A 27,088-nucleotide genomic window follows, 5' to 3' on the forward strand; every position below is an offset into this window, starting at 1 on the left:
CGTTTTTTTTTTTTTTTTTTTTTTTTTTTTTTTCAGTTGAAGTAATAGAAGACTTACAGTGTTGTGCTAGTCTCTGCTGTACAGCAGAGTGACTCAGTTATATACACACATACGTTTTTTAAAATATTCTTTTCTATTATGGTTTATCCCAGGAGAAACCATAGAAGCTGTGCTGTTCTTCTTTTTTAATTTGACCTGTAGTTGATCTACAGTGTGTTCTCCGTCTTATTTTTTTGTGGGTCCCCCACTCCCCGAGTTCCAAAGCAGTTCCCTTGGAAACAAGGGGGGTCGTCAGGGCTGCGGATGGAGACGTGGTGGGACAGGAAGCCTTCCCCCTTCTCTCTCTCTCCCGCAGTTGGACCACCATGGCCACCCTGCGGTCGTCGTCCTCCCAGTCCCATAGCTGCTCCTCCCCGAGCAGCGGGTCCTCCCCGCTGCGCAGAGCTGGGCGGACTGGGCCGAGGAGCATGTCTGCGTCTTCTAGTTCGTCTGTCGCTGTGCCCTGCGATGACAGGGACTCGGACCAGACATCGGAGGGGTGAGTGGGGTTGGTTGCGTTGTCCGCAGCTTTTCCCGTTTTCATTTAACAGACGGGTAAAGTGGCAACATGTGTGTGACTATGAAAAGCCAGGAGATGCTATACTGGTTCAGAACAGGCTGGGTTTCGGCTGCCCTACGTGTTGGAGGCGTCAAGAATAATCCATCCTGTTCTGAATCCATCATCCAACTTGTCTGAACCTTTCTTGAACACTTTTGTATGTTCATGGACAGCCTCCGGTGGGGGCCCACAGATGGGGGAAAGGGAAAAGAGTTCTTTATTTGGTGCCTGAAAACTAGTGTATACTTTTTAGGTGGTGTCCTGTAGTTCTTTTGTTCGGGGTTTTATAAACAGGTCCTTAGCTGTTGGCATTTATGAGCTTATTCTGGAAGATTGTATGAGTATGTCTTGGGTTTTAAAAAAATCTTTCCAGGAAAAAATTAATCAAGGTCTGATTTATCCCCTGGTAATTTTTTATTGCAGTATAGTTGATATACAATATTTTATAAGTTTCAGGTGTACCACATAATGATTCACAATTTTTAAAGGTTATACTTCAGTTATAAGAGTATCCCATGGTAATTTTAATTGGTCTCTACTGAATCATTTCTATTTGTCAGTGCAGCTGCTTGGCACCAGGTTATATCTATTTTGTAAACTTAACCCTAATCGACAAGACGTGAATTTGTTTTTAAGAGGTAAAATTTAACGCTAAGCACGTATTAATCTCTGGTTTGTGTATTAGTAATACATGACTTACTGAGCCATTTTTCTCTACTCAGCAGTGATCCCCTCACTGCTTATGTGAATATCTTTTTTTTAATGTGAATATCTTTTGATTCTCTTATTCAGAGAGGATATTAAGAAAGGGTTGTCCTTTACCTACCTTAGTTCTTCATCTCCAATGCTTTATTCAAGTGAAAGTTTTCCCTTACGACATTGTCCCTACTTCCTGGCAACAGTAAGCTCATCTCTTCTTAAAATCTGAAAATATTTTTCTCATGGAGAGGGGTGTAAAGTTAGAGACAAAAAGAAACTATAATTCATTTACCCTTTTATATATAGGGACTAGGGTGTTGTATCTAAGCAGAACCACACTCCCTCACAGGGATAGTGAATCTTTGTCAGCTGGTGAAGGCAGTGACTTCGAAGACAACTTGAGACGAAATGTAAAGAAGAGAGCAGCAAAACGACCACTGAAAACAACCCCAGTGAGTCAGTTTTGTTCTGTTTTTGAACCTGGTCTGGGAAGCAGCAAAAGAAAACCTAGAAGAGGTCAGCTGATATGCTTGATGAAAAGACAAGGCTTAAAAAGTGTTAAGGGACAGAAGTAGGAAGAAGGCAGATTTTGAAGAGCAAAGAATAAGAGAAGAGGGTATTAGGGTATAGAGGAACAGGAATGGGGCTTAGGGACTTTTAAAAGGACAAGAGGCTAGAAATAATAACGTTTACAATATAAAAATCAGTTATTTCTAATCTGAGTCAGTAACTCAAACTCTGCTGTGGAATTGGCAGCTTAAGCCTACCTGTGTGATGAGACCGAGCGTTAACGTCACTTTCACTTTTTAAAGATATTCGTGATCTCTTTATGCTTACTAGGTGGCAAAACGTCCAAAGAAGGGGTCCCAAATGGTACGTGCTCATGGTCAGAAAGAGTCAGAGCCACCAGCCAGTGATCTCTTTGATGCTGTGAAAGCTGCCAAAAGTGACATGCAGGTAAAACAGAGTGTCTCAGTCTCTGTTTCTTGATACCATCTTACCCCTTGCTGGGTGGAAAGATAAGTACAAGTGCTTACAAACTTGATTTAATGTAGACATTTTAGTGAACATAACCTGTATCAGGAAAGGCAGATAAGACCACAGAGTGAATCCTTGGAGGGATTGATGTAAGGGGAATCTTACATGAGAGGGAATGTTCCTTTCCTAATAGTATCACAGAACAGAAGAGATTTTTGCCTTGATTGATTGATGGAGGAGACAAGGAAAGGCATTGGATAATGTAGAGAAGAAGCTTGGATTTGGGTGGCAACTTGTTCACCCTTGTCACTTTTTAGCTCCACTTCGACAGTTATACCTAATTTTTTTTCCCTCCCCACATATCTTTTTTCTCTTCTTACATTTCTTTTTCAATAATTTTATTGTAATTACCATCTAAAAACATGAAAGGCATATATGTGCTTAAAAATTTTTTTTCAGTGATCACCCAGGTCTCTAGCCCCAGCTCAAGAAATGAAACCTTAATGGTGCTGTAGAGACCCTTGTGTATCTTCCCTCCACCTTACTCCCCCAGTTCCCTCACCACCCAGAGATAACTACTAGAATGAATTTTCTGTTAACCATTCCCTTGTCTCTCATTATAATTTTATCACCAATGAATGTGTTTTCCTTAATATAAGTGAATGAGTCATTCTTTAGTTTTCTATGACTTAAATTATTTCAGTTGTTTGAGGTTGACCCTTATTGATGTATAGTGTGGATTTTTATAGTTTTTAGAAAAACTAAAAATTTTCAAACATACGGAGTTTTTCTGTTTTTGTTACTGGTTTCTGTGTGTTGGAATTCTTTGGGGCCTGGGTTGAAGATGGATTGTTAAGAGAGGAAACCTACGTTTGCTTCTGGTGGTTGAGTGAGGATGCTCCAGAGTCACTTTTTTTTTTTTTTTTTTTTTTTTTTTTTTGGTTTGCGGGAGGCACGAACCCGTGTCCCCTGCATCGGCAGGCGGATTCTTAACCACTGCGCCACCAGGGAAGTCCCCAGAGTCACTTTTAATTAAATTATCTGAGGTTATTTTGACTGTAGAGGTAATGTGGATCTGGACTGCAAATCCAGATATGGGAACTGGCTTATGGTTTTGAATTCTCAAGGGACAATTCGTTTTTCCCTCTACCCCACACTAAGGTCATAACAAGCTAGTTTTCTTGCTGTCCCCATCTTACCTATAGGTTTATTTCTCATTCTTGCTTTCATGAGGGTGTGACTCTTTGCAGGAGCCTCCTTTTGGACTACTGTTTTTGGAAGCCCCTTAGGCTCTATCTCCTATGCTCTACATTCCATGCAGCCATCTGGACAGAAAGTTAGTTTCCTAACTGTCTGTAGTTCAGAGACCCCTCAGAGCAAAAGTCACCTTGCTTATCTCTCAGAACTGCTACCTTCACTTCATTTTTGGCTTTTATGGAATTTTATCTTTCATTCTGGTTTAGCAATACATTTTAAAAGATGTTTTAATATTTTAATCAGAAGTTTAGATGCTTCAGTTAGAAAGCTTATACAGAATTTCTAGTCTGTCATGTTGCCAGAAATAGAAATCATCCACATTGTTTTCCTAGTCTTTGGTAGATGAGTGGCTGGATAGCTACAAGCAAGACCAGGATGCAGGATTCCTGGAGCTCATTAACTTTTTCATCCGATCATGTGGATGTAAAGGTGAGGAAGCTCCTACCATTTTCTAATCCCCAGCCTTTGCTCCTATATTGTAAAACTTTTCCTCCTTTTAGATGTGTAGGATTAGACATTTCCTAAATAAATGGAGAGGGAAAAGCATAAGAAAAATTTCACTTATTTAACTAGTGCCGACTACATTGTTGATTGGTAAGTAGGGAAGAGATCCAGTAAGGAAATGTATTGGTTTGGAGACAAGACCCTTTAGAGAAAAATAAATAATCATGCTATTGTGATGGTATGATGTTTACAAATTTGGAAATAGACCATCAGACTTTTACTCTTCCTTTCTCTAAATGAAATAATCTTTTATTTTCTTATTCCTTATTTCTCAGCCACTTCATCGCATATTTCTCGTGGGGCCCCAGGTCCCCAGAGGCCATGACCTAACTTTAGTCTTATAAGTCAGCAGATTGTATTATAAGAATCTGGCATAGTTTTCTTTGTTTTTTGATTGTTTGGAATATTTTTTTAACCATAGTTTTCCACTATTTGATTCCCTTGGGTTTTCTAGAGAGGTTGCCTTATAGCAGGTACTCAGTTAGATGGCAGCAGATTTATGACTAGGATTCAGGTCTTCTGATTCCCCACCTAAGCTCTTTTCAGTATATTTCCTAGCTCATCTTCAAATCTATGTTAAATGGTCATGGTGTCCTGTTATTTGCCTTCTAAGTACCTCATCTCCTCCATTTCTCAGGCACTGTGACCCCTGAGATGTTCAAGAAGATGTCCAACTCGGAGATCATCCAGCACCTAACAGAACAGTTTAATGAGGTGGGGGAAGACAGTCCAGGATCCTCTTGCCACTCTTTTTGCAAAATACAAGGCCCATTATCCTCCTCTTTCTGATTCTGGGAAATAGGATAGCTTTTAGAAAGAGGAGTTTAATCTCTTGGGAGCAAAAGGGACCTATACACGTTATCTGAATAGGCCTGTAGAGTTGAGAATGAGGTATAAGAGATACATTTTTACTATACTATTGGGTTTTGACATCCAATCCCTGTGACTTCATAGACCTGGTAATAACTTTTCCATCCTTTTCATAACCTCTTTTATAGGACTCAGGAGACTATCCTCTGATAGCTCCAGGCCCATCCTGGAAGAAGTTCCAGGGCAGCTTCTGTGAATTTGTGAGGACGTTGGTCTATCGGTGCCAGTATAGCCTCCTCTATGATGGCTTCCCTATAGACAACCTCATCTCTCTGCTCACTGGCCTCTCAGACTCCCAAGTCCGTGCCTTCCGTCACACTAGCACCCTGGCTGGTAAGCAGTCACTTTTATTCTGTCAGTGTTCTCTTGGGGGTTGGTAGAAATTTCCTCTGTTCTCCAATCCTGGATCTTCTTTCCTACCTGCATTCTAGCTCTTTACTTCAGGGTCATGCTTCTTTCATCCCAAACCTCCATCCAGTTTCTCATTAGTGGAATTGTAAAAAGGAGTGGATTACAGTGATAGTTTCCAGCCTTAACGTGTTTCTTATAGGTCACCACTGGGAATATGCTAAGCATTAAAGGAAGCCCAAAAGAGTTAGGGAGAGAAAAAATCCACTCCAGAACAGTGAGTCTTAGGATTTTAGGGTCACCCTGCTCTAGCTTTTATTTTTCACTGCCCTTTTTTTCCTTCTTTTTTGAACCTACCCTCCCTCTCTCTGACTTAATTAATGATCTCGTTATCTTATTTTTACTGACTCAAAGCCATGAAGCTGATGACCTCCTTGGTAAGAGTTGCCTTCCAACTGAGTCTGCACAAGGACAACAATCAACGTCAGTACGAGACTGAACGAAACAAGGGGCCGGGACAGAGAGCACCTGAGCGACTGGAGAGCCTGCTGGAGAAACGCAAAGAGGTGAGAAGTGTTCCCTGCCCCTTCCCTCCTCTCCTGGCTTCCATCACAGCTGCTGCAGCCCACCTTATCAGTCCCCAAGCTTCTCTCTGCTAAGGCGCAGTCCCCCAGGCAAGCTTTGAGATCATGAATGATGGAGTCTGGCAATAGTTTAATAGACTCCTCCGGTCAGAGGTTATTGCATGCTCACTTTGTTTCTGGGATGTGGGCTCAATAGAGCATTTCTAGTTTAGAGTAAATTTTAGAGTTCTCTATAATTCCACTTTTGCTCAGTTTCCATTGTCTGCATTCATTATCACAGGTGTTTAAATGTTGTGCCTGCATCTTGTGCAGGGGGTTAAGCATTGACTTTCTTGTCAAGTGTGCAGTATGCAGGTTACCACAGGAGGACTGAAGGCCAACCACTGATGCAGGAGGCCAAGTTTTCAAGGAATGGATAGGACACAGGCCTTTCAGTCTCTCCTGCGTTTAAATTCTGTTCCAGTTAGCTACTAGCTCCATGGCCTTATGTAATCTCTAAGCTTCAGTTTCCTTTCCTTTAAAAAGGGAATAATTCTTTTTGTGAAGATTAAATGAGATGAATAAATTGCCTAGCTGGGCACATAGTAGGTACTTGCTTTGTTGCCTGTTAAACTTGAAGAAGACCACTGAAGGACATAAACCCCAACAAAATCTTTTACACTGATTAAACCTTCAGACAGCTGTGTCTATCATGAGACTAACACCGACTTTCCCCTCATTCCCCCTAAGTATCTGAGACCTCCCCCACCATGAGGTTGGCAGGACTCATCATGTGTAACTATGCCAGTTGACTGTTTTCCAGCTCTCACCAAACATATCTTCCATGCTAAATCATTAGAGAAAGATCTATACTTTCCTGATTCTCTTTTGCTATTTTCACTGTCAGTATGTCTTAAATCTTATGTGTACTGGGTCTGTGTCAAATCTTATGTGTACTGGGTCTGTGTCAAATCTTAAATTATATACACTAGGGTGACTCCTATTATTTGGACTTCTCTGGGCTCTTGCTTCATCAGTTATCGTTTTGCTTTCTGTCTTTAATCTCTCCCTCACCACTGTTTTCCTCTCTCCACTTATAAATGTATATAAGCCCTTGAATCTTCTTTCATTCTCCTCTATGAGCTACTCCATTTCTATCCTTCCTTTTAGTATTTCCTTACTTCCTTAATATCCAACTGAATCTTTTCACTACCTAGCTTCTATCCCCATTTTTTTTCTTTCAAGTTATTTTCAACAAACCAGTGACTTCTTTTTTTTTTTTTGTGGTATGGGGGCCTCTCACTGTTGTGGCCTCTCCCGTTGCGGAGCACAGGCTCTGGACACGCAGGCTCAACGGCCATGGCTCACGGGCCCAGCCGCTCCGCGGCATTTGGGATCTTCCCAGATCGAGGCACGAACCTGTGTCCCCTGCATCGGCAGGCGGACTCTCAACCAGTGCGCCACCAGGGAAGCCCAAACCAGTGACTTCTTAATCCCTATAGCCAATGACCTTTTTTCAGTATCCCTTTTCGATTTACATAGAATTTGGTACTGATGACACACTTTTCCTCCTTCCCTCCCTCTCTTTCCTTTTCCTTTAAGTATGAAAATTTTCAAACGTTCAGAAAAATAGATAACACTGGTAGAATGAACACCACATACAAATCTAGATTTAACTAGATTATTTAATTTAAATCTAGATTTAACTAGATTTAAATTTAGTTTTAACTAATATTTCACTATATTTGCTTCATCTATTTTTTTTTACTATTTTCTACTAAATTATGGGCATATTGGTATTTCAACCTAAAGACTTAAGTATGTCATCTAAAAAACATGTTACTACATAATCCTAATACCATTTTCATATCCAAAAATATTAACAATGATTCCCTAATATTTTTTAATCCCAATTCATATTTAAAATATTCCACTTGTCCCCAAAATACCTTTTGTATCTGGTTAATTCCAACCAGGATTTAATTAAGGACTATGCATTACATTGGGTTGTTGTGTTTCTTAAGTCTCTTTTATACAGAACCTCTGCTCCCCGCCCCCCGCATTTTCCCCCAATATATTGATTTATTGAAGAGTTGGGGCAGTTGTCTTAAAGAATGTTCCCCTGTAATTCTGCTTCTTTGTTATCTGTTATTCATCTAATCTAGGGTTTCTCAACAATGACATTTAGGGAGCTGTCCTGGCATTACAGGATGTTTAGCAGCATCTCTGTCCTCTATCCACTAGATGGCAGTAGTACCTTCCCAGGTTATGACAACCAAAAATGTCTACAGACATTGCTGAATGTCCCCTGGGAGCCACCAGTTGAGAACCACTGATATAATCTCTTCCTTCTCTTTTTTTGTTGCGCTTCTTTTGTCAAACTGCACTTATTAAAATTTTTTTCCCGATTGTTGTTAGTCAAAAACATGTATAACTACCAGCTAGGGCCTCTGAATAGCCAAAGATAGTCAAAATAATGAGACACAGAAGGGATATTATTTTTTCCAAACACAAATCTCTGAGGCATTAGTTGACTATACGGCTTCTTCCAGAATTAGAAGGTTTAACCTTTTTCTATTCTGATAACTTACTGGCTACATTTTCTTTTTCGCTGCTTTTGACTGATTAGTTTAATTACTTTTGTTTGCAAACTCCACCCTTCTCATCAACTTTGTATTTTAGATGTATCTGTTGACTGCCTGATTTCACCGGCCTGTCCACTGTCGCAAGTGGATGAGTAGGTGATACTCTTTTTCAAGTTATCTAATCCATAGAAAGAGAAAGTTAGAGGCCTGTAACTTTCATACCTTACTATAGATGTATATTTCTCATGTGGGGGAAAAAATGATTTGGGGAGATAGAAGTATTATGAACGTGTGGGAAGTAAAGCCAAATGTCCTGAAAATTTTTTTAAAAAATTAGAAGGTTTAAAAGGGAACAAAGGATACCAGAGGTTCAGACTGTGTCCTCTTATTAATAGGAAGTAGGTGGATGTCATGCTTTTCTTATATTTTTGTGGCCTTATATTATTGGGGGACATGAGAGATTGACCTGTTACTCCCTGTCCTCCAGCTCACAGAGCATCAAGAGGAGATTGAGGGAATGATGAATGCCCTCTTCAGGGGTGTCTTTGTACATCGGTACAGGTGAGTTACTGGGATCCTCTCACTGAAGTGGCTGGTCCTCAGTTATGGAGTCTGTAGAAGTGACAAGGTCTCCTCCTAACCCTGAGTTATCTGGTTAGTCCCACAGCTAGTACAGCTGGGGCAACAAATGTTCCAAATTAGGTTTAGTTTATCCCCGCCTACAAAGGATCGTGTAAACTCTTCTGGGAGAGACAATAAGAGGGTAAGGCATTGCTGAGTATTCTTCTGCTCCAGCTTTGCCTGAGACCTCCCTTCCCCCATCTTTCTGGGGCTTGAGCCTTGAGAGGATAAGAGCAGAGAGCCAAAAGGCAGGACCTTTCTGAGGGTGTACAGCTTGGCAAGCGTTTTCCTAGCCCACTTCACTGTGCCTTACACTGTGCTAAAGGCAGGGGAGGTTTTTTTCTGTTTTTTTGTTTTTTTTTTGGTACGCGGGCCTCTCACTGTTGTGGCCTCTCCCGTTGCGGAGCACAGGCTCCGGACGCGCAGGCTTAGCGGCCATGGCTCACGGGCCCAGCCGCTCTGCGGCATGTGGGATCTTCCCGGACTGGGGCACGAACCCACGTCCCCTGCATCAGCAGGCAGACTCTCAACCACTGCGCCACCAGGGAAGCCCGGCAGGGGAGTTTTATACTGGGTAAAGAACTTCTTCCTCAGTATTTGTGTCTCACTCTTACCTAGATTTCAACCTCTGCCTTTCCAGAACCCTTTAGCTGATGTAATCTTTTCTTGAAGTGGAAGCAAAACAGACAGGTGGATATATTGTACAACACAGGGAATATAGCTTATATTTTATAGTAACTATGAATATAACCTTTAAAAATTGTGAATCACTATGTTGTACCTGAAACTTATATTGTATATCAACTGTACCTCAATTAGACACACACACACACACACGCATGCACACGCACACACACACACGCAGTTTGGGCAACAGCTAAATTAAATTCCAAAATCGGTTTTTAAAAGGGGCATGGAGGATAAGTTCAACTATTTTATAGGTTGGTTACAGAAAGAAAGTGTTCACTTTTTAAAATATTCACATTGGGAGGAGGAAATGAAAGGCCTAGTACCTGGTGTTTAGTCAAGAAAATAGATTCTCCTGTGACAAAGAGATATCTGCTGGGATGGAAAGTGAGTTTGGAGAGAAGGTAATAAGGGTCAGTTTCTCTCTGTGCCTAGGGATGTCCTTCCTGAGATCCGTGCTATCTGCATTGAGGAGATTGGGTCTTGGATGCAAAGCTACAGTACCTCTTTCCTCACTGACAGCTATTTAAAATATATTGGCTGGACCCTGCATGATAAGGTGAGAGTTCAGTCAGTCCTCTTCCCTGCCCTAGGATGCTTCAGCTTTTCCTGGTACTGCCACTTAGGTGTTTCACTAGTGGTCAGTGATCAACTCCTCAAGACACTGAACCTCGAAATTCCCCCAGTATTTGGGAGGGTAGGATAAGTTAGGAGAGAGAAAGATATATCTAGGAGATTAAATGCCTCAAAACCACAGTCGAGTGGAGAAGGACTTTCCCTATGGAAAGGCGAGAAAGTTGACAGGGTGGTAATGCAAGTGCTAGGGTGGTAGCCAAAAGATCCTTTTAATCATGATTGCTAAATTCTGCTGTGATCCTTTTGGATTTTAAGTGAGAAGACAGCTGTTCATTGTCTCTGAGACATCTCAGAGTCCTCGATACAGAGGACACCCAGGCCCAGAATGAGTAATCTGAGAGGGAGGTATGGAGGCCCAGTGAGGGTGAGTAGAGGAGGAGTCAGCCACATTTCCCTTCTCCTCAGTAGCATCGAGAAGTCCGTCTGAAGTGCTTGAAGGCTCTAAAAGGGCTGTACGGCAACCGAGACTGGACTGCACGCCTGGAGCTCTTTACCAGCCGCTTTAAGGTAAAATCGGGACAGTGCTCCTGTGCTTGGCTCTGTCTGTGGTTCCCATTTCCCCACCTCATTTATCCATGTCTATTACTTTCATATATCCATAGATATCCCAGTGTCTGCTTCTACACCCTGTCTTTAGGAATCCCTCAGATTCTACGAAAGCGGTGTTTTGGGATGGATATATGAGCTATTGAGCAATGTTCTCCTTTTTACAGGACCGGTTGGTTTCCATGGTCATGGACCGAGAGTATGACGTGGCAGTGGAGGCCGTCAGGTTACTAACACTTATCCTTAAGTGAGTCCTGGGAAGTGGAGAGGCAAGCATCTCAGACTTACCTTTCAGCATCAGACAGGCCCTTCCAGAGTCCTATCCCTCCGCGGATCATAGGTTGACTCTTGTTTATATACAGGTTGAAAGACAGAGGTCACTCCCGAGTTGCAGGATCTTCAGGGGGCAAATTTCCTATCTTCTCTAACTCTTCATATCCCTCTGTTTTCCACTCTTCCATTTGGAAGTTCTTTGTGAGTTAATCCTTGTTGGTTTTCCCTTTTTGTTTCTAGCCTTAGTTAGAGGCTAGAGGACGACATCCATATCCACCTGCTTGTTCTGCATTTCTCCTGGCAGGAACATGGAAGGGATGCTGACAGAGGCAGACTGTGAGAGCATCTACCCTGTTGTGTATGCCTCTAACAGAGCCCTGGCCTCTGCTGTGGGGGAGTTTCTGTACTGGAAGTGAGTGGGCCTCTTTTCGTTTGTTCCTTTAACACCATCGTCTGTTGTTTTCTCTCCATCATCTGCTGGTGATCTTTCTAAAGGCTCCCCATACCTATAAAGTCTCCCTTGGTGTCTCCTTCCCTTCTCAACACCTTGGGGCTTTCCTTAGCTCTGTGCCTCTTTTTTCTTTAATCCTCTCCTTGAACTGTTTCTTCCTTCCATGGTAACTGTTGCACTGCTTACTTCCTTCCGTGCTATGCCCTTTCCCTGTGTCCCCCCTACCAGGCTTTTCTGCCCTGAGTGTGAGACAAGAACGGTGGGTGAGAGAGAGCGACGCCGAAGTCCACGCTCCCAGAAGACTTTCTTCCACCTTCTGCTGTCCTTTTTTGTGGAGAGTGAGGTGACGTATGAAAAGGAGCTGTTGGGCTCTCAGGCGTAAGACCTTCAGGTAGAGAAGGATGGGAGCTGGCACTGCAGGAAGGAGAGAAATGGTTCATTAGTAGCCAATTTCTAGAGTTTTAACATGTGGCTTCAGTAACTTAACATCTGTCTTCTTCCACAGCTCCATTACCACGCTGCATACTTAGTAGACAGCCTGTGGGACTGTGCGGGGCCTCAGCTGAAGGACTGGGAGAGTCTGACAAGCCTGCTGCTGGAGAAGGACCAGAGTGTGTGCCACCTGGTAGCCAGGGGAGGGGACCTCTCATCTCCTAGTAGGAAACCAGGAGAGATTTCTCTCCTGACTTGTGAAAGGCATAGGTGTCATGGGCAGTGGGGCGGTGGGGTCCTTGGAGATGGAGGGTGGCTACCCTGTGATTCTGTTTTCCATCCTCCTGCCACCTCAGACCTGGGCGACGTACAGGAGAGCACACTGACAGAAATCCTTGTGTCCAGTGTCCGGCAAGCTTCCGAGGGTCACCCGCCTGTGGGGCGGGTCACGGGGAGGAAGGTATGGCAAGAGGGGCAGGGTAGGTTGCTTAGCAATATTAAATCCAGGCAGATATTGTCTGTCCTAATCCTCAAGTCTTAGGTTCAGGTGCTCCTTCCTCTGCCCCTCAAAGAATTCCATTTCCAGAGAAAGAAATTGAAGGGAGCTGCTGAGTTTTCCTTCCTGGGAAGATAAAATTGTTGGGCAGAGGAATACATGTACACACACTTTTACCCCCACCCCCAAATGATTGTAATTCCAGGGCTTAACACCCAAAGAACGTAAGATCCAAGCCGACGACAAGGTGAAGCTGACTGAGCACCTCATCCCCCTGCTCCCCCAGCTCCTGGCCAAGGTAGAGGGTCCCCACTGCTCAGCCTCTGGGAATGAGCGGGTGGAAGGAACTGGTCTCCAGATTAGCAGTATAGCAGGTAATAAGTAGGCTTCTCTCTCAATCACCACAGTTCTCAGCTGATGCAGAGAAGGTTGCTCCCCTGCTGCAGCTTCTCAACTACTTTGACCTCAACATCTACTGCACCAGGCGCTTGGAGAAAGTGAGGAGAGAGGAGGACACGTTCCCTATACTTTGCTACTTTCATCCTAGGGCCAAAGGTTCTACTGCCAGTATCCGGTTTTTCTCAAGAACCTGGATTCTAGAAAAACCAATAAGCCCTCCCTTTCTGAGGCATCTTATCCTTGAAGTTTAAAGCTTTCGACCCTGTTTCTTCCCTCCCCACCTCTAGACCCTCCCGGAGGAGTTGTCCTCCCTGCCCCTCCACAGCACGGTCTTCTCCCACCGTTTTCTCTCTCAGCACCTGGAGCTGCTCCTGCAGCAGCTCCAAGAGGTGGTGGTGAAGCACGCAGAACCAGCGGTGCTTGAGGCTGGTGCTCATGCCCTCTATCTGCTCTGTAATCCGGAGTTCACGTTCTTCAGCCGGGTGGACTTTGCCCGCAGCCAACTTGTGGATCTGCTGACTGACCGCTTCCAGCAGGAGCTTGAAGAGCTGCTGCAGGTTGGAAGTGGGGCTGCGTGATGGGACACCCCAGACTTGTGTGGGAGAGGCCCCAAGATGGGGGTGTGGATCTGTGAGTTCTTGGGAAAATCCCACTGTGGACCTTCTTTCTTCCTCAGTCTTCCTTCCTAGATGAAGATGAGGTGTACAGTCTGGCAGCCACCCTGAAGCGCCTCTCTGCCTTCTACAAGTGAGCAGCTCCCCTCCTGCTCCTTCTTCTGTTTCTACCACTGTCTGTGGGGTTGATTCCTCTCATTCTCTTCCAGTGTAACATTTTTCTCTCCCCGCCCCCCAAAGTGCCCATGACCTAACTCGCTGGGAGCTCTATGAGCCCTGCTACCGACTCCTCCGGAAGGCTGTGGACACAGGAGAGGTTCCTCACCAGGCAAGTAGACAAGTTGGAGACATGGAGGCAGGAGAGGAGTTTTAAGGGCCGTGTCCTAGGTGGCCACCACATACGCAGTTCGAGTCCCAGGGCTGTGGAGCAGATGAGAGAGAGAGAGATCTTGATCATGTGTGTCGTTCCTTCCATCCCAATCTTGGAAGGTGACTGTACTTTCCAGCACCTGAAAACAGCCATTCTCTCTGGTTTCTGGGGAGTCAAGGATAATATTGAGGGGGTCTAGGAGACTTTAAATAAATTAGGGAGAGGTGGCATTCCTACTCAGGATAGAATCCTCTGAAGACTTCCAGAATCAGTTTTTTTCTACCGGAAAAGGAATTGGGTCTCTTCTAATCTCATTTTCTCTCTTCTGTCTGCTTTTTTCTTTTTTCCCTCCTTTGTGTGTATCTGCCTGTCTGTCTCTCTCTCCCCACCTGCCCCTTACTCCTGACCCTCATTTTGTCACATTTGGTTGTTACAGGTGATCTTACCAGCCTTGACTCTTGTCTATTTTTCCATTCTCTGGACACTAACCCACGTTTCTGGATCAGGTGCTTCCCAGGTGAATATGGGTCTGAGTAGGGGGAACGGGAATGGAGGAGTCCGTGTCTTCCTTCATTTCTCCCTGCTGAAGCCATTGTCTCCACAGAAGCAGCTGTTGAATTTGAAGGGCAGGATGGTGGCCTTCTGTGAACTCTGCCAGAACTGCCTCTCAGATGTGGATCCTGAGATTCAGGAGCAGGTGAGCATTTTCTCAAGTGAGCGTATGTCAGGATGTGAGTCACCCCCCCGACCCCGACCCTGTGGTCTGAGGAAATTGGCAATGTAATTTCTGTCTTGGTCAATATTCTGTCCTTTTAAAGCATTCTTTTTTTCCCTGACAGGCTTTTGTATTGTTAAGTGATCTGCTGCTCATCTTCGGCCCTCAGATGATTGTTGGGGGACGAGAGTTCCTTAGGCCCCTTGTCTTTATTCCTGAAGCCACTCTCCAGTCTGAGCTGGCCAGCTTTCTCATGGACCACGTCTTCATCCAGCCTGGAGGACTGGGCAGTGGTACAGGGGCTGTATACCTGGGGCTCAGGCATATAGGGCAGGAGGTCTGAATCTGTGATTCTGATGTTTCCCATTCTGCACTTGATGTGAACCAGGTCATTCCCAGGAGGATCATTTACAGATAGAGCAGCTGCACCAGCGGCGCCGCCTCCTGGCTGGGTTCTGCAAGCTGTTGCTTTATGGGGTGCTGGAGATGGACGCAGCCTCGGATGTTTTCAAACACTACAACAAGGTACAGCAGGGCGCCAAGCTGAGCACGGCCATGGCTGCAGACGCTGTAGCACTACAGAAAGGAGGGTTGGAGAGATGATGGTATCAGGCTTAAAAGGAGAAGCAGGGGGGAAGGCCAATAGTTTAGAATAAAGGGACAAAGAAAAGAGACTTTAGTAGTAAATGGTGGAGAAAAAACTGTTAGGAGGAAGAAATTCATTGGAGGGAAAGTATCTTATTCTTCTTGTCCAGATTTTTTTTTTTTTTTTTGTGAATCTAGTCTATGGAATGGGGTAATGTAAGAAAGGGAAATAAGAATGGAAGAGGGTTCAGTCCTCACAAGATACCTAGATATATACCTCATTTCCTTAATCCAGAATTGTGTTGATTTCTCTTTATTGAGTACGTTCTATCCCAGGCACTAAGGACACCTCAGTGAACAAAATAGTCAACGGTTCCTTCTTCCTGGAGCTTCTGTTCTAGTGGGGAGAGACAAATAGCAAAGGCTTCGGTGCTGGATGACACTGGGCTCTGGCAGGTTTAATATCCTTCTTCTCCAAGAAATGGGCTCAGGGCAGAGTTTCTTCCCTTATTTGCCTAAACTGATTTCTTTGGGGCTTTGTACCTGTTGGTTAGAAGTGTGGTCTAGTATGAGTTGTTTTATGCTTAGGTTCACATTTCCCTACCTAAGGCTGTTTCGGAAAGAGATACGGTTAGGGCTGTGAAGAAAGAAACAAAACAAATAGTTTTTTCCTGTGGTTAAACAGTATCTTCTCCACTTCTTTTCCATCAGTTCTACAATGACTATGGTGACATTATCAAGGAAACGTTAACTAGAGCAAGGCAGATTGACCGAAGTCACTGTTCCCGAATCCTGCTGCTGAGCCTCAAGCAGGTGTGCCCTTCTGCCTGCAGTGCCTCAGACCTGACGTGCCCTCCTTGCAGCCCACCCACAGCCGTCTAGAACACGAGATCCTTCAGAGCAGGAAGTTTCTGATTTACTTTGGCTTTTATTCCACATGACAGTCACCTTCACAGTTAACGGAGCCATAAAAAGTATTTTTTTTTAGCTGTGGGCAGTTTCCACCCCAACCCCATAGAAACTCCAAGTCAGTTAGGACATGGGAGCACCAACAATAAAGTGATAGGGAATTCCTAATTCTTTTTCTAGTCTGTTCTCTCTCAACCCCTTCAGTTACTACAGACATTTTTATTGTTACAGAGCAGGGTGAAGCCTCTCTCTGTTGCAAGGGGGTCAGGAATAGGGTCAGTGTCCTAGGAGGAAAGAAAGAGTAAAAATAGCAGATGGTGTCCCAAGCCCTTTCGGATTTCTGGGCAGAGAAGGGAATGCTATACTTCCTTGTTTCTCCCTTTCCCAAATGTGCCATGTCTCCTGGACACAGTTATACACAGAACTGCTGCAGGAACAGGGGCCCCAGGGCCTGAATGAGCTTCCAGCCTTCATCGAGATGAGGGACCTGGCCAGGAGGTTTGCCTTGAGCTTTGGACCCCAGCAGCTACAGAACCGTGACCTTGTGGTCATGCTACACAAGTAAGGAAGTATTGGTTGGAAAGCAAGGTACTTGAATCTTCCTAAGAGGGCTGAGCCAGAGGCTGGGTACAGGGAGGGCTGGGAGTGAGGTCTCAGAGGGGGAGGGTAAGCATGTCAAGGAGTCGCAGTAGAGTTGGTGAGCGGGTATCCTTTGGAGACAGGCTGGGTCCAGGGGAAGAAGCACTTGGACAGGATGCCTCAGCCCTGGGAGGGAAGTGGGAAGGGACTATCTTCCTAAAATGATTTTGCTCAACCAAGGGAAGGCATCAGGTTCTCCTTGTCTGAGCTTCCTCCAGCTGGCTCCTCCAGTCAGCCCCCAAATCTGGCATTCCTGGAGCTCCTTTCAGAGTTCTCCCCCCGACTCTTCCATCAGGACAAGCAGCTGCTGTAAGTTAGGGCGTGGGTGGATAAAGATGGGAGTTAGAGAAGAAGGGTGTGGCGAGGGCCTGTGACCACTTCACCCTCTCCATCCCACCCCTTTCTTAGACTGTCCTACCTGGAAAAGTGTCTGCAACGTGTCTCCCAGGCACCTGGCCGTCCCTGGGGTCCAGTCACCACCTACTGCCAGTCCCTCAGCCCTGTAGAGAGTACAGCAGAGGCCAACCCTCAGGGCTACCCCCGCTCCAAGAAGAGGCGCACTGAAGGTAAAGTGCTGTGAATGCAGGTATCAGGGTGCTCAGTGCTACTTCCTTGATCGCCACTACCTAGATACGCAGCATATTGGCTTTTGCCTCCTTCAAACTCTTGCGTCTGGTTAAATAATTATTTCATTAATCACCTACTATCATTAAGGGTACTCATTTTCTTCAAGGTTTATCTAGCCAACTAAAAACAGCGAACTTCTGTGAAAAATTAAATAGAAACTAATCATAAAACCAGAGATTGAACTCAGAAATCTGTACATTTAGGATGCCTCTCTGTGACATCTTGTTATTTTCCAATTTTTAAAGATTTTTATATAATCTTTGTGATTTTTTAATCTTCAGATCACTACCTGTCTTATAATTTACCTGTTGTTTTCTTTAAACTGACTTTCTTTTTTTTTTTTAAATATAGTCTCAAGTGGTAATATCCTAGAAATCACAAGCTTGAGGTGTGTGTTTGTGCTTTTTAGGGTACATTTTATTTTTATTTAAAAAAATTTTTTTGTGGTATGCAGGCCTCTCACTGTTGTGGCCTCTCCCACTGCGGAGCATAGGCTCTGGATGCGCAGGCTCAGCGGCCATGGCTCATGCGCCTAGCCGCTCTGCGGCATGTGGGATCTTCCTGGACCGGGCCACGAACCGGTGTCCCCTGCATCAGCAGGCGGACTCTAAACCACTGCGCCACCAGGGAAGCCCTAGGGTACATTTAAAAATGTTAGTAGTCATTCGCCATTCTCCCCATTCCCCCAGCCTAGGCAGCATAACTAATCTACTTCCTGTCTTTGGGTTTGCCTATTCTTAGACATTTTGTATAAATGGAATCATATGGTATGTGGCCTTGTGTGTCTTTTACTAAGCATCATGTTTTCAAGGTTCATCCATGCTTAGCATTTATCAGTACCTCATAACTTTTCATGACCAAATAACATTCCATTGAGTGGATATGCCATATTTTATTTATCTATTCATCAGTTAATTGACATTGAGGTTGTTTCCACTTTCTGTTAGGCATAATGGTGCTGTGAACATTCATGTGTAGGTTTTTGTGTGGATGTAGGTTTTCACTTCTCTTGAGATATACCTAAGAACTGAAATTGCTGGATCATATGGTAACTCTATGTGTAACTTTTTGAGAAACTACCAAATTGTTTTCCAAAGTGCCTACATCATTTTACAATCCCAACAGCAATGTACAAGGGCCCCAGTTTCTCTACATTCATGCCAACACTTGTTACTGTCTTTTTTATTTTATCCATCTCCTAGTGGCTGTGGATTGGTATCTCATTCATTGTAGTTTAAATTTGCATTTCTCTAAGGACTAATGCTGTTGAGCATATTTTCACATGCTTATTGGCTATTTGTATGTCTTCTTCAGAGAAATGTCTGTTCACATCCTTTGCTCATTTAAAAATTGGGTTGTCCTTTTCTTGTTGAGTTCTTTACATATTCTAGACAAAAGTCTCTTATCAGATGTGTGGTACAGAAAAATTTTCTTCCATTCTGTGGGTTGTCTTAATTTTCTTGATGGTGTCCTTTGAAATACAGAAGTTCTTAATTTTGGTGAAATTCAACTTATCTTTTTTTTGTTGCTTGTGCTTTTGATGTCTTAAGAAGCTATTGCCTAAAGTCACAAAGATTTATTCCTGTGTTTTCTTCTAAGAGTTTTCTAGTTACAGCTAATACATTTAGGTCTGTGACCCATTTTTTTTTTTTTTTGCGGTACGTGGGCCTTTCACTGTTGTGGCCTCTCCCGTTGTGGAGCACAGGCTCCGGACGCGCAGCCTCAGTGGCCATGGCTCATGGGCCTAGCCGCTCTGCGGCATGTGGGATCTTCCCGGACCGGGGCATGAACCCGTGTCCCCTGCATCGGCAGGTGGACTCTCAACCACTGCACCACCAGGGAAACCCTGTGATCCATTTTGAGTTAATTTTTGTGTGTGTTGTGAGGTAGGGTATGAATTCCTTTTACTGTCTTTTGTATACCACCTAAGGACATACTATATGCGAGATACTGTGTTAGGTGTTTTAGAGGCCATGAAGGATTCTCAAGCAGCTTACCATCTAATAGAAAAGAAAGAAAATACATTCATAGAAAATCTGAGTTATGAAGTCACCAGTAAGTAATAAATTCCCAGGGATTTGATAGAGGAATGCTATAGAATTCAGGGAAGGAAGGTATCATTTTAAGTTTAGTTGATCTATGAAGGCTTTATCAAGAAGATGGGATTTAAGCCGGATCTTGAAAAATGGGTAAGATTTATATAAGTTGAACAGAGGAGTGAGTATCATGGGCTAGCAGAAGAGCACAAGCAGAACATAGAAAGGTAAGATTTTGCCAAAGCACATAGATGTATAGATTGGTTTGCCTAAAACAGAGTTTGTAAAGGTAGGAGAAAACTGAAAAGATCGGTTCCATGGTTCATTCAGCAGACACTTACTGAGCACCTTGTGCTCAGTTGTGCTGAGAATACTGCAGTGAACTGGGGATGGGGAAATACTGGTGAGGTGGGGATTGCAGTCTTACAAAGAGTGATTGGGGAAGGCCTTGGAGAGAACATGAATGCAGGGGAGAAAACTGAAGGAAGTGAAAGAGGGGGTGCCTTGTGTATATCAGAATAGCAGACTAGAGGGTGCAGCCGGTCCAGAGGCCATGGTGGGAATGTCTCTGGCACATTCAAGGAACAGCAGAGAAGGCCGGTATTGCTGAATGGAGACTGTGTAGGATATGAGACCAAAGAGGTTGTAGGAGTCCAGCGCATATGAGCCAGAATAGACTCCAGCTTTTACTCACAGTGAGATGGGTAAACATTGGAGGATTTGAGCACAGGATTGACAGGATTTGCCTTAAATTTTAAGGGGTTCCTTCTGGCTGCTGTGTTGAGAACCGACCGAAGGAGAGGCAGGGGTTGAAGCCAAGGAGCTGGTGAGGAGGCTGCTGTGGGGGCCCAGACAGGAGATGAGAGTGTGTGAGCCAGGGGAGCAGCGGATATGGTGAGAAGCGGCCAGATTCTGGACATACTTCCAAGATATCACTAATAGGACATCATAATAAGAAAGAATGTAAGATGTAAGAAAGAAAGGAGTTGAGGGATGACTCCAAGGATTTTGGCCTAATAATTGGAAGGATGGCGTTGATAGCACCTGAGATGGGGAAGGCTGTGAGTGAGAAATGAGACCAGGGCTTTGGTATGAGCCATTTTACTACAGGTGGAGATGTTGGACAGACAGGAATTTGGAGGAGGGGGGCAGGCAGACTTGAGATAGATGTGGGAGTTGGTACTTAAAGTCATGAACCTGAATGGCTAAGGAAGCCAGTGAAGATGGAGATAGGGAGAGGTCCCAGGGCTAAATCTGTGGACATTACACCAGTGATAATAGGTTGGAGAGATTAGGAGTCACGTGGGGGCCCAAGGTTTATTCTCTGGGAACACAGCTCACGGACGTGGCTCTTCCCTGTTTCGGTAGCCCTCTGCTTAAACCAGAAGCAGCTCACTCTCCGGTTGCCGGTTTCAGTGTACAAACAAGGCTGTGGGGAGGGAGGATAATGGGGGTATGAACGTTTACAGTTGACAAATACTAATATGGATTTGACTTATGTTTTAAAAATAGCATTACCTAGGTTTTCTAAGACATTTTGGGTTTTTTTCTCCTCCTCTGCCTTCCTGGAGCTCTGCAGGAGAGAGTCCTTAATATTTTGAGCCCCAGGTCTTCCATTTACCCTTCATATTAGAACTGTGCTGACATTGCCGTTAACTCATTTTTTCTGGCTTCTAAAAAATCCAGTCTCCCGTTTTTCTGTTTCTCCTTAACCCTCATGTTTCCTCCCTCATTTCAGGCCATTCCAAGCTTTTTCTCACTACAGAAATCTTGAATGAATAGGATTTCAGATGTCTTCATTGATTAACTGAGACCTCTCAATCTTAGGGACTCCAACCCTCTCTCACATTCGTGTTTGTATGTTACTGTTTATCTGTGGAATGTATGTCTCTTTCCTTCTTGTTTTCTAAGCTGTGTAAATGAGCTTTTCTTGGACAAGTCCTTGGTACAATTCTGTAAACCCTACTTTTTATAGTACATAGGGCTGTACTCGTTTTTAGTTGTGTCATAATGAGACCATCTAGATTTTCCATTCCCTTCTTTTATAACTTTTCCTTACCAAATTCTGAGGTCTTGAAAAACTAAAAGTGTCTGTGGTGGTACCTGGTTTACAGTTAACATGTGCCTCTGCTGCTTTGCAGGCCCCTCCAGGCGGCACAGAGAGGACATCTCTGCATCACAGGAGGAAAGCCTACAGCTGAACAGTATCCCACCCACACCCACCCTCACCTCAACGGCTGTGAAAAGTAGGCAGCCCCTGGGGGGATTGGAAGAGATGGAAGAGATGGAAGAAGGCGGCGGCTCAGAATTGGCATTTACCCAAGGGTGCGGCCCCAGGAGAGCCCGGCTGTGATGTCCCAGTTTGGTGTCTCGTCATTTCTGTTGCGTTGTTCCCTCCCACAGCACCCCCTCATTCTCGGGTTCTTCTCCGGTCCTTTCCCCTTTCTTTAGCTTTACATTTTCTCTTTTTCCCTCCACTCTGAGCTTTTTACTGGCTTTCATGCTGGCCACTTTACCTCCTCTTTTTACCTTTGTTTTTAACCCTTGTCGCTGATCCACCTTCATTCCCAACAGCCAGCCCCTTTTAGGTGCCCAGAGGTTAAGGTCCTCGAGTCCACAGCATTTCCAGACTCCACTCAACTCTTTGGGTCCTGGTCTGGGCAGCCGGCTGACCCGGTGAGCTTTTCTCATCATCTTCTGTCTTCACTTCAGATGTCACCCATTGTGAGGGGATTCTTTCCTTCTCATTGCTTCTATGCTGGTGCTTTGTGGACTTGTTTTAACCACAGAACACTTCCTTCCAGTGTAACATGGAACCCTAGTATGTAAAACAGATATAAGTAGAGCTGCTTTGATTGAAGCTGGAGTGGGAACTCTGGAGCCCTGGTCTGCTTACTGCCCACCCTGTTCCCCTGGGGTGCCTCTGAGAAACTCTCAGGGGTCCTTGAAAACCTCTACTCTTTGCCACTGTTTCCAGGCTCAGCCTGATGGAAGAGGATGAAGAAGAATTAGAAATTCAGAATGACTCAAGTGAAGAGTGGCAAGGTACAGGCAAGGTGAGTGGATCCAACAGTCCCTTCTCCCTCTAGAACTGGAAGCAGATGTGAAGGAGAGAAACTATTGTGATTCTCCTCTGTCCTGATGATGCCTTGTCCTTGGAAGCTGCCCAAGATGTTTTGAAAGAATCATAGAGTAAAGGAGGAAGGGTTTGTAAGTTGCTGTTGACTTTGCTTAGAGTTTAAGGAAATAGGGGGGAAAAATTTTAAATACCATTGGACTGGAATAGCACTCCCACACTCTCAATCCCCTTATAGGTATTTTGCCTCTTAATCTACTAAGAATTAAAGGGAGTCCTAGAGCTAGACAGAGATGGAAGGTCACCCAGTCTCCAACCTTGCAGCCGTTCAGCAAGTCTCTTCATAACACATGCACACAGGCACAGCCGACCTTCCTTCCTCTCTCCTTAGAGGGCTGCCCCAGTCCCTCTTCCTCCAGTCACTCCATTTTCTACCCTTGCCTGCCTGCTTCCTCAGGAGGATATGCTGCCAGTTCAGTAGGAAAAGCATGCAATTCGAGTGAGGAGACCTAAAAGTCTTCCCGTTTTACCACTTTATCAGGTTAGCTCCTTAACCCCTCTCAATCCCCTCATCTTTAAAATGGACCTTTTACACAAAATACGAAGTGAAGGCGCCTTATAAACAGAAAAGGATTGTGTGTCTGCTGCTGTTCTGCTCCCTTCTCTTCTCTTTGAAGGTGGAGAAAGGACACAGTAGAAGAGGGGAGTGGAGGTCTTGTGCTCAAAGGGAAAACCAGATAACATGTTCAACCCAGAGACTAGACAGCAAGGCCTCTATTAGTCTTTCCTAAAGTCCCCTCAGGAAAAACCCCATTCTCTCGTTCCAAAGCTGAACAAATTTAAGGGTCTCAGTTGGCAGGCCAGGAGAGGAAGCACTTCTCTGATGACTCTGATGCTGCTGCCCACTCTGACTTTGCTCCTCTTCCCTCCCTGGCTGCTTCAGGGACCTACCCCAGCCTTCAAGCTTGTCACAAGAGACTGGAAAGGGACCTTTTGTTGTTGTTTGCAGGTGATGGGAGTGGGGAAGGACCTTTCTGATTTTTGATCCCATTCTCTCTAGCAGTCTTCCCCCAGTGAGCACGGGCTGGACCTCTTAGATTTTGCAGAGCTGAACACTGAGGTGAGCGTCCCCAAAACAGACTGTGGAAGGCAGGTTAAGAGGAGTTGTGCATCCTTGGGAGATGCTGGCAGGTAGCACATGTGCCTGTCAAGTAGGTGGAAAGGAAGGCCACAGCCCCTGGCCTGCTGTCTCAGCTGCCTTGGGGCTTTAGGGGTATCCTGGGGGAGGGGTGGTACAGGAAGAGAATGAGAGTTGTCCTCTGGAGGACCTTGCAGTCATCTCTTTGCCCTTTGGTCTGTTGTTAGGTCTCTGTATCTTACTTTCATCTTTCTCATTGTAGGATTTCTGACATGACCCTATGTCCCTCCCCATCTCCACTCCCCATCTCCACTCCCCACCTCTACGACATGACCACTTGGAAAAGGCCAATGGGAAACGGAGCAAAAGGAATCATCACTTCCCCTTCCCCTTCCCCTTCCCCAGGGGAAGGAGAGGTGGGCTGTGCCTTTCTAACCTGACCTTTCTCTGACTGACCTTTCTCTGATGCTGCTAGGATAGAGCAGTCATAAGCCCCCTGTCCTTCCTGGTGCACCATGGCTCTGTCCCTCTGAGCAGAGTGCCTATTTTCTGCTGTTTGGAGGGGTGGGAGCTTCACCTCAGTATTGGAGAGGGGCACTGCCTGTGTTGAATGGAAGGAGCCCATTAGTTTTTCTGTATTTTGGGAATGTCTTTCCTAGCCTCTTTTGTGCCTTGCTGATTTAGCTCAATAAACATGTTTGAGTCAATTCCAGGTTGTGGCTTGAGCGATTGTTAAACTGATGGAGGTCAGGTTCTTCCCTGGAGTCTTACGCAGCTCTGCCTAGCCCTGTGGTCCCATGTACCAGGTGCATTGCACTCCTGCACACACACACACACACACACACACACACACACACACACACCACTAGGTGCTTTGTACGCTGGCTTTTAGGGATGTATTGCTTAGTAAGTGGGAGACTGGCTGCCTTTGAGTAGTTTATCTAGTGGAGACAGTTTAGGCTGAAGAGGGAAGGTAAGAGTAGCATCCTGATCGGCTAAAGGGTGGACCTACCCGTCTCACCTCCACTGAGGCCAGGCCAGTCCACATATCTTGGCAGCCTTCACTCAAAGGTTCTTTCCAGGGATAATTTCATGCCCTCATCCCAGAGACACCTGTCATAATTTGAACTTTTATAGAATCTCAGTATCTGAGAGTTGGGAAGAAACTTAGAAGTTATTCTGAATGACCAGCCCCAAATCCTCAACACCATTGTCTCCTTCATCCTTTCCTTCCCTAGCTAGTTCCTCACCAAGTCCTGGCAGGTTATTCTCCAGAATGTCTCTGATCTCTCTCTTCTCTCGGTGCTTGCTATCATCTCTCACCCAGACTGCCACAAAATAGCCTCTGGATGCTGGACTCCTTAAAACTCCGACTTGTTCTTGTTCTGCTTCCTGGAACAGCAGAGCGCCTCTGTTCTCTCCTTTCCCTCTGACAAGCAATCAAATACATGAAAACACTGTCGTCTCTTTCTGCTTTCACTGTTTCCTTCTGTGGTCTAAGGAACTCTTCAGCCTCTCCTTTTAAATAGGACTTCGAGTTCTTCCCTGTCCTGGGCATCTGCTGTAATTTCAAGTTCTCACTGTGTGGTGTCCCAGGCTGGACACAGTCATCCAGCTAGTCTAGGGGTTTCTGCAGGAGGATCCATGATTTCCTGTGATTAGGTCACTCAGCCAAACAAGCTCATTTCTTCTTCCTTCCCCCTCCCTCCCTGCCAAATAAAAGCTAGAAGTTGGGTTTGTGAGCCTCATTTTAGAAAGGCAGCCTACCAGTGCCCTGGGGATCTTTAGCCTGTATTCAGTGGAACAGTTCCAGAGAGCGGAGCTTTTCTGTGGGATCTGGGAGCAGAGTGGGAAAACTAAGGTAGAGATATAGAGGTAGAGGTCACTAGGGATCCAGGAGGGGGAAGAGGAGTCCCAAGTTATTAAATGCCTGCCAAGCTGGTACTTCACAAGATCAAAAGAGAAAGTTGGAAGCTCTGTAAATGTGGAGATGTTTATGCAGCTGACAGACTAGTGTGGTAGATAGAGCCCCAACCTTAGAATCTGTGCAAGTTTTATAATGTGTTCCCCAAATTCTTTGCCACTCTTAATATATTGAGAGTTTGGGTCTAAGTCCTTTCCCCTTGAATATGGGCTCTGTGAGTGCTAGATTAACAGAATATGGTGGAGTGTAGCTGGGCCAGTTTCCAAGCCCAGACCTTGAAGAAACTGGTAGCTTCCACGTCCTGTTTCTTGAGATGTTTACTCTTGGCACCCAAGCACCATGCTGTGAGAAAGCCCAAGCAGCCACATGGAAAGGCCACATGTAGGTGTCCCTCCAGGAGACCTAGCTGAGGTCCCAGCCTGTGTTGAGCATCAGCCACAAGACGTGGTTCAGATGTGAATCAGATGATCCCAACACCCAGCTTTTGAGTCTTCCAGCTGAGGTCCCAGGCATCAGAGAGCAGAGACCAGCCATCTTTCCTGTACCTTTTCCAGATTCCTGACCCACAGAATCCATGAGCATGATAAAACAATGGTGTTTACACCACTAGTTCTGCGTGGTTTGTTACGTAGCACTAGTAACTGAAACAGAACCTTCGAGTCATAAGATGCCAGAAGTTTGGACATATTTATCAGTTTAAAAATTATATATTAAAATTTACCACTTATTTATTATACACATTAAGATGTAATGGATGAATTTATGGTGAAATAAATGTTTTTAAGTATTTTATTGGTTAACAGTACAAAAAACACTTTTTGCTCTAAAAGAAACGTTGTACTGAGCAAAGTGAGAAATATTTTTATCGCGATTGCACCTCTCCTACCGTCTTGTTGTGGCTTCTTCTTTGTCTTTGGATGTAGGATATCTTTTTTGGTAGGTTCCAGCATTTTTTTTGTCAGTGGTTGTTTTGCAGTTGTGATTTTGGTGTTTTCGTAAGAAGAGGTGAGCTCACGTCTTTCTACTCCGCCTGTTTTGAGAAACAGTTTTAAAATCATGGCTTAACATTTTCTGAAGTTCTAGTTGAAAGTTCATTAAAAACTCTCAAAATAAACTGACCTTCATAACTGAAAAGAGTATGTCTCAAACATATGTAAATCCAAGTAGAATAGGTGCTTCTTTGGCTGCATTTATTACTTTTTAAAGAAATGAGTCAAAACCCACTGAGATTCTTCATTTGGAAGACTTGTCAACAGGTCAGAAAATGATTTCCAAGTTCAAATAACAGCATTCTTAAAGGGGGTACATACTGTTTGAGACCACAAAACCACTACATCCTGTAGCACATAAGTTGCAGTTGGTCATAATCTTGAATTTGCCTCTATGGCCTTAGGATACTGATCTTGTTAGAGGTGAACCATGGCATGAGGATCCCAGTGAGGGTACCAGTGTCACTTAAAAATACAATGAAGTTAACATTTTATTACTGTTATCTTTAAAAATTAGAAATAC

The 27,088-nt window shown here is 44.6% G+C and overlaps 2 protein-coding genes across 2 annotated transcripts in view; one reads left to right on the forward strand and one right to left on the reverse strand.

The window, feature by feature from the left end:
• The window catches only part of GPC2 (glypican 2), a 22,672-nt gene extending 7,900 nt beyond the window's left edge, over positions 1-14,772 (reverse strand). The window contains exons 1-3 of the mRNA XM_024745274.1: positions 14,374-14,772; positions 13,883-13,977; positions 11,181-12,030 (exon numbers count right to left, since the gene is read on the reverse strand). The gene's annotated coding sequence lies outside the window, so the exon portion shown is untranslated. The remainder of the gene's footprint in view (positions 1-11,180; positions 12,031-13,882; positions 13,978-14,373) is intronic.
• Positions 73-26,464, forward strand: STAG3 (STAG3 cohesin complex component). Its single transcript, XM_024745437.1, has 32 exons — positions 73-538; positions 1,647-1,749; positions 2,138-2,254; positions 3,865-3,961; positions 4,674-4,750; positions 5,035-5,239; positions 5,669-5,820; positions 8,890-8,963; positions 10,146-10,269; positions 10,755-10,853; positions 11,060-11,139; positions 11,470-11,577; positions 11,845-11,959; positions 12,122-12,227; positions 12,405-12,508; positions 12,750-12,842; positions 12,952-13,041; positions 13,300-13,500; positions 13,620-13,690; positions 13,798-13,885; positions 14,364-14,444; positions 14,532-14,624; positions 14,767-14,935; positions 15,031-15,167; positions 15,939-16,040; positions 16,549-16,697; positions 16,956-17,084; positions 17,184-17,341; positions 21,580-21,763; positions 22,013-22,114; positions 22,416-22,494; positions 23,575-26,464. Exons 1-32 carry the CDS (start codon positions 366-368, stop codon positions 23,707-23,709), a joined length of 3,795 nt encoding a protein of 1,264 aa, XP_024601205.1. The 5' UTR covers positions 73-365; the 3' UTR covers positions 23,710-26,464.
• Positions 26,465-27,088: the final 624 nt, after the last annotated feature.

The sequence above is a fragment of the Neophocaena asiaeorientalis genome, unplaced genomic scaffold (genome assembly GCF_003031525.2).
Source record: "Neophocaena asiaeorientalis asiaeorientalis breed wild unplaced genomic scaffold, Neophocaena_asiaeorientalis_V1.1 scaffold461, whole genome shotgun sequence".
Classification (NCBI taxonomy): Eukaryota; Metazoa; Chordata; class Mammalia; order Artiodactyla; family Phocoenidae; genus Neophocaena; species Neophocaena asiaeorientalis.